The 12,715-nt window shown below is 36.9% G+C and overlaps 1 protein-coding gene across 6 annotated transcripts in view; it reads right to left on the bottom strand.

Moving 5' to 3' along the window:
• Efr3a (EFR3 homolog A) overlaps nt 1-12,715 on the bottom strand; it is a 92,901-nt gene that overhangs the window by 12,157 nt on the left and 68,029 nt on the right. For all 6 annotated transcript variants that reach the window (XM_006980307.4, XM_076555981.1, XM_042265357.2 and 3 more), the window contains 7 exons: nt 12,641-12,692; nt 10,685-10,857; nt 10,199-10,274; nt 7,808-7,969; nt 7,227-7,358; nt 6,147-6,214; nt 5,147-5,274 (listed from right to left, as the gene is read on the bottom strand). In XM_006980307.4, the coding sequence (XP_006980369.1) occupies nt 5,147-5,274; nt 6,147-6,214; nt 7,227-7,358; nt 7,808-7,969; nt 10,199-10,274; nt 10,685-10,857; nt 12,641-12,692 (791 nt within the window). The remainder of the gene's footprint in view (nt 1-5,146; nt 5,275-6,146; nt 6,215-7,226; nt 7,359-7,807; nt 7,970-10,198; nt 10,275-10,684; nt 10,858-12,640; nt 12,693-12,715) is intronic.

Raw genomic sequence — 12,715 nt, 5'->3', positions numbered from 1 at the left:
TTGCAAGAAAATGTAGAAAAGTGAGTTTGGGGGTTACGCTCTTTCTAAGTGTGTTCTCAACTTTCAACCTATTTTACTTAAATTGCAAAGTAATTGCTTTTCTTCTTTCCTAGGGTGCAGTACAATGTTGGAACTACATATAATTTGGAATGATTAAAGGTTAATCAGCACATCCACATTAAACACATACAATCTCTTTGTAGTAAGAACATTTAGAATCCTCCAATTCATTTTAAAATTGCTTTGTATTTTTTTTTTTTTGTGTGTGTGTGTGTGTGTGCATATGCACGTGTGTGTATGCCTGCATGCCAAAACCTGTACTTTGGTGCACATATGGAGGTCAGAGTACAACTTGGAGGAACCAGTTCTGTCATTCTATCATGTACACTCTGGATATCGATCTCAGAGCATCAGGCTTAGCAGTAAGTGCAATTATCTGCTAAGCCATCTTGCTAGCCTTAAGTCCTCTTTTAGCTAATTTGAAATATACACAATAACTAACAATGGTCACCATGTTGTGCAGTAAAACATCAGAATTTAAGTCTTCCTATGTGACTGGAGGTGGTCATATGGTATTTGTTGTGCCCCCCAATGTCCTCTAGATTCACTCATGTTGATACAGATGTGAAAACTGCTTGTTTTTTAGAATAGCACTGTACTGTATATGTACATCACTGTCAGGCTGATGGCACCTCAGCTGTTTCTGTATGTTAGACTTTGTGAATACTAAATGCTGTAGGGAACATGGTATGCAGACATCTCAAACACTGATCTGAATTACTCTGGGTGTGCTCACAAGTGGGATTAAGGGACCATATGGTAGTTATATTTTCAGTATTTCAGTAAAAAAAAAAAAAAACTCAATCATGTTTTCCAACATGGCCATAATAATTTATAGTATCACAAATTATTCGAGTCATCAATGTGGAAGGCTCCTTTCTGGGTACTCTTAACCCTTGTCATCTTTTACTTTTGTGGTAGCAGCAAACCTAAGAGGTGATAAAATGGCATCTGTGTCTGGTGTTATTTATTATGATTATAGGTATAAGGTTGAAAGTTTTCCACATCACTATAGACCTTCTGTATGCTTCTTTCAAGCACTGATAGAAAGTTCAGGATTCGAGAACAGCTAATAACCATGGTTATATAAAGAAAAGGAAAAGTGCACTGTGCATCTCAATGCACACAATCAGAGGCTTATTCAACCCCTGCTGGAATGGGTCAGGACAGCTATCATACACTGTCATGCTGTAGCTCTTTGGAAGGGCTCATTCTCAAGAAACCACTAACAGCCACCTACCCGTCTGTATGCCTAAGTCCTGATGGATACAGTCCCTCTCTCTGACTGTCAGAACCATGTGTGTACTTTTCATTGACTTCTCTCGAGCTCAGAACTATATGAGGAAGAGGGTCTGGAAAGCATAGCTCACAATGTTTCTTGTGTGGTGCAGATGACCACTTACAAGTGGTAACAATAACCAAATTGGTTCCTGTCCTACTCTCATTCATATACGGATCTACTTGACCACTAACACTCTGGGCTGTAGCAGGTACCCCAGGAGGTACTCTACAGATACCAGTGAGGCTGACCAGGAGTCAGTACCATCGCTTCTCTTCTGAATGCCAGTTAGTATCATCAACTTCTAATTTATCACTACAGAAATCTTCATCTTTCTTACCTACCTAGACTCTTACCAGTGATAACCTTCTAATGTGTCTTCCTAATGCACCTCTCCTCTTTCCCTGCTAGTGGAGCTGTTTCTGAAGTAAATAACTTTCTGTTCTAGCTATAACTTATAAACAGCTGTACAGCCTACTGACTAATGCACAGCTCCCTGAGATTCCTGTGTCACTGCACGAATTATAATGTATGCATAAGAGAGATAGACATGGAAGAGGCTGCACACATCATGTTGACTGCCTAATTACCCAATGAGAGCAATGTCAAGACACAACTTTATAAGCAGTACCACCAGGGAAGCCTTTGTTTAAAGTACCAGTAAGCATAAAGTAACTTCAGAATTTAGCAATACTCCCTTTGGAATTCATTCAGCATGCAGCGTGATTTCATTCCACTTCCTAATCATCTCCTTTAAGAAATACTACAATTGCCCCACTGGGTGTCATGTTAGAACCAAATTATACAATGAACCAAACTTCTGTCCTACATAGCTAGAATAATATTAGCAAAGTTGTTCAACCACCTGTGCTTTGTGGTTCAGGAGAAACCACACTTAAGGAGGAAATACTGAAACCTTGCTTTATGAAAATCAGAACCTCCGCCTACCTTGCTTGCTTTGGCTTCTGTTTGCAGAGCTGGAACACTAGAGCTACTCACTAATTACTACATGGGACAGTGACCTCTAACGACTCCAGATAAAGCACTGTCGAGTCACCATATAGCAGTATTTAATGCACACTGGTACATTCACTAGTCATTCAAATTCTAATTTGACTAAAAAGAAAAATGCAATACATGCTCAGCTAATACTTGCTCAGACACCAGTGGTCAGCAATTTCAGGCAGATCACCATTCTTTCTCTAGAACTAGCTGTTCCATTGTTCATCTGGCTTTGCCATGAGATTGTAATCCTTGAAGACAGTGCCCACACCTTAACACCTTTCCATTATCACCTCCCTCAATGCCTAACATACAGTAGGCCTGATCAGTTAAGAAGCACTCCAAACTAGTAATTCTACCTCAGCCTTCTGAGTGCTGGGATTACTGGCATATGCCACCACACCTGGCCTTCTGCTAATGTCTTAGTATTTCCATCTCCCAAGAAAAGGGGAAACAAAAATGCAATCTCTATCATTTTGCAGTCAAATGCTCTACCACTAAGCTATATCCCTTGTTGTTAGGCAGGCCTTAGAGTGGTGCATGAGTTGGTCTCATAGTTATAAGCCTCAAAGGAAAGATGGTGATTGTTGTTCAGTGCTGACGAGGATCATTCTGAATGCATGCAAAATCTTTGATCTCATTAAAAATTGTGAACTCAAATAAATTATTAAGCATGTAAAAGAGCACAGTGACAGCTAAATTTAGTGTGCCATTTAATCAAATTACTTACTATCAACCTCACTCTCCTCATGTGTAAAAAAAAAAAAAAAGCTATGTTCTTCACCAAGCTAGTGTAAGGATTAAGTAGGAATATGAATACAGTGCTGTTCTCAACGCAAGGCACAAAATATGATAAATAGAGCTAATATTACAGTGGTGGTGGGTGGTGCATGCTATTCAACACACTAAAATATATTTGCTTTTACTTTTGTTTTATTGCTCTGAACTGCCCGTAATTTTCAAAATCAACAGTAGACAGCTATTACACAGAAAAAAAAGTTATAATTGAGTATAACCGAGTATTCCATAAAATATGACTCTTAGAATTCCTGCATGAGAGAAGGTCCACACACTAACTAATTTAAAAACATCCATCTTTATAAATCAAAAAAGTCTATTTGTACTTAGGAATTTCTACCCAGGCAAATAATTGATTATGCCCAGAAATATTCAGAAGTCTCTTAGCTTGTAAAGAGACACTGAGGAAGAGAATGTAGCTTGTCTGAGGGAGAAGAAACTAGGAGCAAAAGTGACATGTTAAAATAAGTACCAGAACTCTCCTTGAAAACTACACTTACGGCAACAGGGAGCAGGAAAGAGGAATAAGGTACATGTGGAGAGGAACACAGAGCAAAGTTACAGCTAACAACAGACACGTCAACACAGCCCACAGTTCCGTTTCTAAACAAGCACCCAGGGAGTGGTTTTCCTACGGGAAAGGCAGGCTTTGGAAAGGGCAGCCTCTGCCAGGGGGCGTTACCTTTGCATTTCTGCCTGGGTTTATGAGACTCTGGGCCTGAAGGAAGGACAGCTAAAGCCAAAGTAAAATTATTTAATGTTTTAAAATGCTTACCCCTCCCCCCCAAAAAAATACTTAAATTAGAGTTCTAACATGGTTTAATTTTTTTGCTTTGTTGTTGTTTTGTTTCATTTTTATTTAAAGAAAAAGTTCTTACTATGTAGCCTAGGCTGGCCAAAGCCTGCTATGTAGCCCAGGTTAGCTTCAGCCTGGTGACAGCTATATATAAAAATTAAACTACTTTTGGTAACTAATACATAAAATTATCTGACTGGAATCAAAGTTCTTTTTATACAGCAGTGATATCTATCTTGAAAGGAAACTACTTCTTCCACCAATGTAACATTCATTTATACATTAACTGAATATGAGAGTACAAGAAACTGATTTTCATTTTTAGAACACAACTTAGGTGTAAGATATCATGTAATTTGTCTTCAAATACACTGGCATTATTTTTTATAAAAGAAAAAGTACACATAAAAATTGGGCAGGTTTCTTTTCAGAAATGGTCTGCAGTCTTTCAAATGACAAGGGTGCAACAGTACTGTTTCATGATGAAAGACTTCATTTTGCTTCTTTGTTTAAGAAATACTAAAGTGTAAAACATATGAACAAGTAATAGATTAAAATAACAGTAAACCCACTGGGTGGTGGTGGTGCACACCTTTTAATCTCAGCACTTGGGAGGCAGAGGCAGGTGGATCTCTGTGAGTTCGAGGCCAGCATGATGTATGGAGTGAGATCAAGAACAGGCTCCAAAGTTACACAGAGAAACCCTGTCTCGAAAAATGCCCCCAAAACACAAAACAAAACAAAACCCAACCACTTGATTTCCCTATGGTAAATTCCTATCAGTAAGTCCTATTTCCTAACTACATCTTTACAGAAAGGTTTCTAAAGCAATATTAAAGAATAGAAAGAACTTAAAATAGCTTTAAAAAAAGATAAAAGATAAAACAAACAAAACCAAAACAACTAATGAGGGGCTGGAGAGATGACTCCTGGTTAAAAGCACTAACCGCTCTGCAGAGGACCTGAGCTCAGTTCCCAGCACCCACATGGTGGCTCACAACCATATATAACTCCAGTTCCAAAGGTTCCAGAGGTTCCAAAGCCTTCTTCTGGCCAACATGAACATTGTATAAACATGGTACACATGCAGGCAAAACACTTATACACATACAATTAAAAGTAACCTTTAAAAAGTAAACCATGGTATAGTAGTATACCTACAAAACTAATCTTCACTCCCCATTGCATGGCAGGAAGTTTACTGAACATACCTGTCACCTGTGGCACATAAGGAACTGAGAGCCTCTCCACACTGTATCCGCTTCCCCCCAGGGACTCTGCAATCTTGTTGGTCAGAAAATATAAACTTTTGTCATGCTTCTCTAAAGATTTTGGAAGCCTGTCAAGTTAATAAAAAAATAACAATCATTCAATACTGATTCCTGGGCAAAAGTGAGTAAAATAGCAAGGACTGGAACAGTAAAGGTCTCAATATTTAGAGAGAAGTACAAGTTACCTGGGGATGATAGAAAAGTCCACCTCTTTTAAGTGACCAAGTCCCTGCTGTTAGGACTCTTTTCCCAGTCATACTTCACGAGTAAACTTAGCCTTGTCACTCTGATAATGTCTGAACATTATTGAACATTAAAGGATGAAGGACACTAGACTCAGTTTTTATTTTTATACTAAGTAAAATGTAAGGAGAGAAAACACAGCTGAGGGTGACTGTAAAGCCCAGGACCAGCATGGTGACAGAAAGCCCACACCCAGTCACAAGAGGTGCCCTGCTCTCTTCCCATTGAGGTTATTATGTGTGCTGGTGCTTTCAATGCTGCCCATGGAGCCCAAAGTGTGAATCAGGTGTTATCAATGTGCTTTTTCCCGTGGAATACGAGGAAGAGAGTATAACAAATGAATTTGTTTTTGTTTCTGACCCATAATTTTGTGTTATTATGTTAATGGAAATTTTCAACAAGAAAATTGTACTGTTACAGGAGTGTTCATTTACATGAGAACACACAGCAAAACAATGCCATAATTAAGAAATATATTACGACATTCTAAAAAGGGAGATAAACTTTGTATTTTCAGGACTGTATGCATGTCTATAACTATAGAGTGAAAGTACTTTACTATGTATGGGAAAAGGTTATATGAATTAAATGACACAATATGACAATAATAAACCTAGAAAAACAGTTACTCCTTTGTAATCATTATCAACTAGTCTCTCTAGCCAACCTTCCCTTCAAACATCAAGAATCCACATACATGCACTTATCTCTGAAAATATGCTCTGGTAGAAAATAAGGGGCCTCCATAGTTCGAGTTTCAATCACCTGAAATCAAGCCAACAGAAAACAAAACTGAAATTAAAAATCTTGCCTCTTAAGACTTTGCAGTGAACATTTACAAAATAACTACAAACATAACCAAAAACAAAGAACCTTTAAGCATTTACATAAAACACAAGTCTACCTTTGTATTCAAATTAGGTTCCTTTTGTTTTCACATGATACTAAAGATTCAACAGTTATTAAATGCCTAATAATAAAATATACAAAGGAAGTAAACATGATGTGTTACATTTGCTCAAACATACTATGAAGAAACAGAGCACATATTTTCTCAAAACAGATTGTAGAATCCCTCCACACACTACTTCCCCAACTGTGTGCTCAGTAGCTGCTCAGAGCCCAGTGCCCTGGGGAAGGTAACTCTTAAAGAGTCTGCTCCACTTAGCCAATACCCATACCTCAAATGCATAAATCAGCTGTAAAGGAATGAATGAGTTTGGCTCTTAAGAATGCACCCAAAACTCGACATTTTACAAGATGTGCTTCAAGTTCTCATAAAAATGAGGTTCTCTGACAAAGGCTTTCAATGGTGGCATGTTTCTGCCACATTAAATTATGGATTCTGAAATATATATGAAATCACATCAGTAAGTGGAATGACCACTGAAGAAAGTTAAACACCACTGAAAGATGATAAAAATCAAAAATGGTGCATTAATCATTCAACTTCAGCTCTGCCTTAGACTGTACAAACAACACTTAACTGAAGAAAGCTTAAAATGACATGATTCACAATGGCTCAATGGGAGAGAAGAAAACTATTCAACAATGACCCTAAAAACTGTAACAACTAAAACAAACAATATTAACTGTACTTTTGACTTAGAACCTCATATTTTTGAGGAATTATCTTAATTTTATTTTGAAAAATTATTTTAATTATATATATAATGAAATATATATATATATATATATATGTTAGAAAAAATGACTACTTAAAGATTAGCTGGTTTTACACAAAACTCAGGTTTAAGAACTTTTCTAAGTCTCTCACCTTGCTAACATGCTGGCAGAATGCTGGAACAGCTATCATCTGACTCACAAAGTTGAGATATGCTGCAACCAGTGCCATGATTCCACAACGATGAAACATTGGCAGGTTATCTTCATTGATAATTGCGCTGTCCTTCAGTAGAAAATAAACACATTTGAAAGATCAAGTTCTCACATCAGTATATACTCCATGAATATACTGGAAAACTGAAGATAGCATGGATAGTTGACAAAAACACATGGGGTATGTGTGTGAGCATGTGTGCATGTGCGCACGTGCAGATGCACTACATGGTGCCCTTTAATTATATAACACTCAACTCCAAACAAAACAATGCTACACGTATAATAATTATTTGGTGACCACCCTTTCCACTAGACTGGAAGTATAAAGACTTTTGCATCATGTGCTGAAAGGTCTTGAATGACTTTCAGTACACAGTTGCTCATTATAATTGAATATATAACCAAAAACCTTGCTAACCAAAATTCATGTTCTTGAATAATCATACGTCTCTATAAGTGATAGCTGCTTCACTAAAAAGAAATTTTTTTCTTCAGTGGACAGTTATAAAAGCATACCTGTAAAGCAATGGCCAGTCGAATGAGGTCAATAACCACCTCTTCATTGGCTAGTTCAATAGTTATAAGAGCCAGAGATGTATAAAGGAGCTCATAGTTTTTCTGAACATTGTCTTCCTCTTTGCAGCCCAGATATATATGCCTATATAGCTGTTGCCCATTCTGAAAGATACAGAAAGCAATACTTTTCTATGTTAACAATGTAGCCTAAACAAAAGCAATGATTACACAAAGTAAATTGGTGTTCTCTAGTGCATTTGCATCATTTAAAAGTATTACACAGAAATCCCTGATATGGGCTGCCATGGAGAAATGGACATTGCACAGAATAATGCACATGCAAGCATGGTTACAGCAGCGTTATTTATGGCCTCTCAACGGGAACCAGTTCAAAAGTCTGCCAACAAATAACTTGCATTATCTTACAACACACACATAATATCAACAATATATATGTAAGATGAATTTTACCAAAACGCCACTAAATTGAAACAAAGAATATAAAAGAACATATGATCTATGGCTCTTTTCATTCAACATACAAAAACTAACAAAATTAAATAAAATTATATAAATACCAAACAATGATTTCCTCTTTAAAAAAAAAAAAAGAGTACTGACTTAGAAAAATAAGGTGCATGGGATACTTTTGGTTATACTATTGTTCACTTTAAAATAAGTAAAGTAACAATGCATATGTATGTACATTTCATAATAAACAGTTTTTTCCTAAATTAACATGAGCACTTTTGCAAGGTGAGGCACTGTGGGCTGGACTGTGGTGGGACACTGAATGGGAGCAGCTGTTCTCTATATAAGGCTCAAGAGGAATGGAAGATGAAAAGATGCTGGCAAGTTTAAGGGCTAAGGCTTTGCTGACTGAAAATCAGCTTCAGTATCTAAGATGCTCCTAGGATACCGGGCTGGATTGTCCTAGACTAAGTATACCATAAGGCACAAATGCCTGACACAATGCTGGAGGTAAGCATTGTCCATGCTGATGAATCTGCTTTTCTTCTGCACAGGGATATAGGACACAGTTTTGTTCTTTACATTTTTGTAGAAATTTCTGTAAATTGTTAGTTAAGGTATCACATGAAAGCCAAACAAAATAAATGGAAAGGTAAATAAAAAGTGTGGCAAATTATCAAAATTAATTTCTAAGAAGGAAAGATGTGAATAGATTATTTCTAAATTAGAAACAACTAAGAATGGTTTACACTAAAAGAACTCAGCACTAAAAAGAACTCAGCAGGCTGTATTTCTATGTGCTCATGTGCATGTGGTAGTAATAATTAAAGAAGTCATGAACTTTCAAGAAAGAGGAGGGAACTCAAGCAGGAAAGGGAGGGGTGGAAATGATATAAATACAGCACTCCTGCATGAAATACTTAAATTAAAAAAAAGGTCTACCAGGTAAGTAATTTAAAACTTTTAATCAAAGCACAAGTTTGAGAGAACATCTTCAAGATAGCAGACCAGGAATGGTTCAACAGTCTATTCACCCACAGAACCTGAAGTCTAGCAAATTTAGTGCAAAGAAATATTACTACTACTGTTGAAACAACAACAAAAAAATGAATCCAGTTTCAGTGTATTTATAGCCATCGTGTGTGTGTGTGTGTGTGTGTGTGTGTGTGTGTGTATGTATGTATGTATACATACACACAACTCTCCAAATTTTCAAAATTCATTCATGGTTAAAAAGTCCTTAGCTATTTGGGACAAATTTGATAAATGAGTAATTCTGAAAAATACTCAAAACCAAGAAATAGAATGAATAAAATCTTATTTCCCTGTTTCTGGTAAATTTACAATAAAGATGAACTCAAAAGAATTAACTGTATTGAAGCAATCTAATTAATTAATGTTAACTTGAAGCATGACATCAACATAATGACAGAGATGGTGACATTAAAGACGGTGATAGAACCAAATGTCCTGCATAAACTACACAAGAAGCTTGATCAATTTACAAGACACCACAGTTTCCTAAACTCACTCATGTGTTAAAGCAGACATCGTGCCTAACTCATTTCCTAAACAATATACTGAACAATGCCTAACAGGCAGCAAACACTAGTACAGTTATTCGTTCACTAGGCAGTGGATGAAGTGAAGCTGTCTATAAAGAGCTGTTAAAGTAAAACCAGTATGCATATTTGGTTCACAAGGACGGCAGGGCATATCCCCAAGAGCCTACATCTAAACACAGGCTCTAGGAGTCACAGTTGGGACTGTGGTCATATAAGGCAGGCAGAAGTTGGCAGTGAGAAGTCTTTCACTCCAAATTCTATGGCTTCATTTTAAGCCTACAGATCAATATAAAACCATCTGACAATTTAAAGGTGTACAAGTTACATTTCAGACACCTTTAAACAATGACCTTACCTTTTTCATGAAGCTTGTATCTTGTCTACAAATTTTTTCTCTTTTTATCTTCAAGTCAGCCACATCTGGTATTATTCTGGAAACAATATAATTTTTAATGAATACCACATTTGGCTATAATATCTTGTATTTTGTGGAGGATTACATTTAAACTCAGGAGTTTGAATGGTAACACTCACATCTACATTTACATTTTAAATGTTTATATGAAATGGTATTACTGGATTACCAGCTTAACTAAGAATTATATCATCTTCATTCATAGTGCTTAAAGCAAAACAGTTTTTAATCAATGTAAATAGTAATTACTAGATTAGCACTCTGCCAAGCAGATTGAATGACTCTAACACATTATCTTAAAACATATTAATAAGTCATTTGACACCAATCAAATAATCCGCCCCCCCCCATGCACACCCCACCACCCACAGATGTCAACACCCTGTTGGAGAAAACTGACAGCTCTCACGCAGCACAGCGAATCACCTGATGCCACGGAGCTTTGCCCTATTGTCATGGCGATCCATGAGGTTGTGCATTACTTCCAAGACTAACTGCCGCAGCTCATAATCTTCCATGAGGGATGGGGATAACAGAGGGTCCAGAAATGACCCGGGCAGTGCAGTTACAATCGTTTTGGCTTTGTATCCAGAAGTCACCTAAATACAAGGGGAAAATTAACAAACAATGGTCTCATGAGTCCTTCTTAGGCAAAATTCTCATACTATTATTTTTTAATCACAAATTTAGGGAATCAGAAACTATGGACACAATCCTGAAGAAATATATAAAGGAAACATGTAAGGTAGTCAAGATGTTATTATTTTAAGATTGTCATTTGTAACAAGAATAAGATGAACAGCACACATCTGGTATACGGTCCCATGTGCAGGCTCAACTGCAAGCATGGTCCATCTGTCAACTCTGTGTGACATTCTGTGTGAGGCAGGCTAATACCCCGCTTCCACAGAGAAGGCCACACAGCACAGGCAGGGTGAACCATATAAGGATCATGGGACAAATAGAGGGAGAGCAGGTGGAGTCTGATGCTGCAAACTACTGTTTTAAAGGAAGGCACTGGGGAACAGGACATATTTTCAGTTTGGAAAATTGGATTTTGTTACTCGATTTGACATTCATGATAATAGTTAAACTTCCCCAATTTTCAAACTTTGAAGGAGAATATATGTAAGTGCTATTAAACATTTAAAACCATACCACAGAAGACTTCACAGACACTAGGAGTCACAAAGCTGACTTATGATATAATTAGGATGATAAGCATGGAGATATATTAATATTTACAGAATTTGTTTTCTATAAATAATTAGAGCCAAATCTTAGAAACTTTTATAAGGAAAGTGAATCAACAGTGCTTAAGTCCTTGGAATATGAAGATGTTTTAAAGGAAGACACAACAAATAAAAAAGGTAAGTGGGAAAGGATTGATAACTATCACTGCAGGTGAATTTAAAATCCGATATAACAAGCACCAGACAGAGAACTAGAACCGAAACCAGATTCTTCTGTATCTAAGTAGGAAAAACAGAGTATAATACCACTTACAAAAAGGTCTCTTATGAACTTTGAAGGTCCTGGTTGGAAGGGTACACATTTCAGAGAACCAGTCCCTTCTTTGTCCTGATATCTTAATCAAGACCTAACAATGGCAACACCAGCTGACATGCCAACATGAATGGGGGAAATCTCACAAAGCTGCACCCCCCTAAAAGAAAAGCTACAGGGAATTAAAGACAGTTGAGAGAGGGAGAATTAATCTTGCATAGAGATGAGTCCCATAAATTGCTATCCCTAAAACATATAAATACAAGCTGCATTTATTCATTTATTTGCAAACATATAAAACAATAATAATTAAAGAATAAGAGTCCATGAATTTGAAAGCAAGGAGGAAAGGAGGGGTTGGACGGAGGGGGGAAATTGTGTAATTAAATTCAAATTTAAGAAAGAAAAAAATGAGTATATTTAGCACACAGTACCATAGGACCTCTTTTTGTTTGTTTGTTTGTTGTTTTTTTTTTTGCTTTCCTGTTCTCTATTGCCACTCTAAACTGAAAACACAAACACATAACAAGAAGCCATTGTCTGGACAGTATATAGAAGGCACTATGGATTTTCATATGAGTTCCAGTGTCTAGCTCAGTGACCAGAGAATCTCCTCAACTCTGTCCACCTAACTCCTTTGAGTGTAGGTATTTCTAGCTACAAAATGGAAGTCGTTTCTGGCTTCTGTAAGCTTGATCATAATGAAGATCAAACAAAATGACAGGACAGGCAAGCAGTGAACAGTGAGAAGAATGGCAGAATAGAAGATAAAGGGAGAGACATTCACGTGAACAAACCACAGATATAACCAGTCAGAGTCTGAAGCACCACTCTTTTCAGTAATTTAAGGGATGTTCACCTCTTACAACTCCTTACCATAAGCAAAGACCTCAGCAACATTATCTGAATCCTCCTGGTTCCCAAATCCCTGAAATATACAAAGTATTGGCA

The sequence above is a fragment of the Peromyscus maniculatus genome, chromosome 20, assembly GCF_049852395.1.
Source record: "Peromyscus maniculatus bairdii isolate BWxNUB_F1_BW_parent chromosome 20, HU_Pman_BW_mat_3.1, whole genome shotgun sequence".
Classification (NCBI taxonomy): domain Eukaryota; kingdom Metazoa; phylum Chordata; class Mammalia; order Rodentia; family Cricetidae; genus Peromyscus; species Peromyscus maniculatus.
The sequence above is the reverse complement of the archived record's forward strand: the minus strand, read 5'-3'. Positions and strand labels throughout refer to the sequence as shown.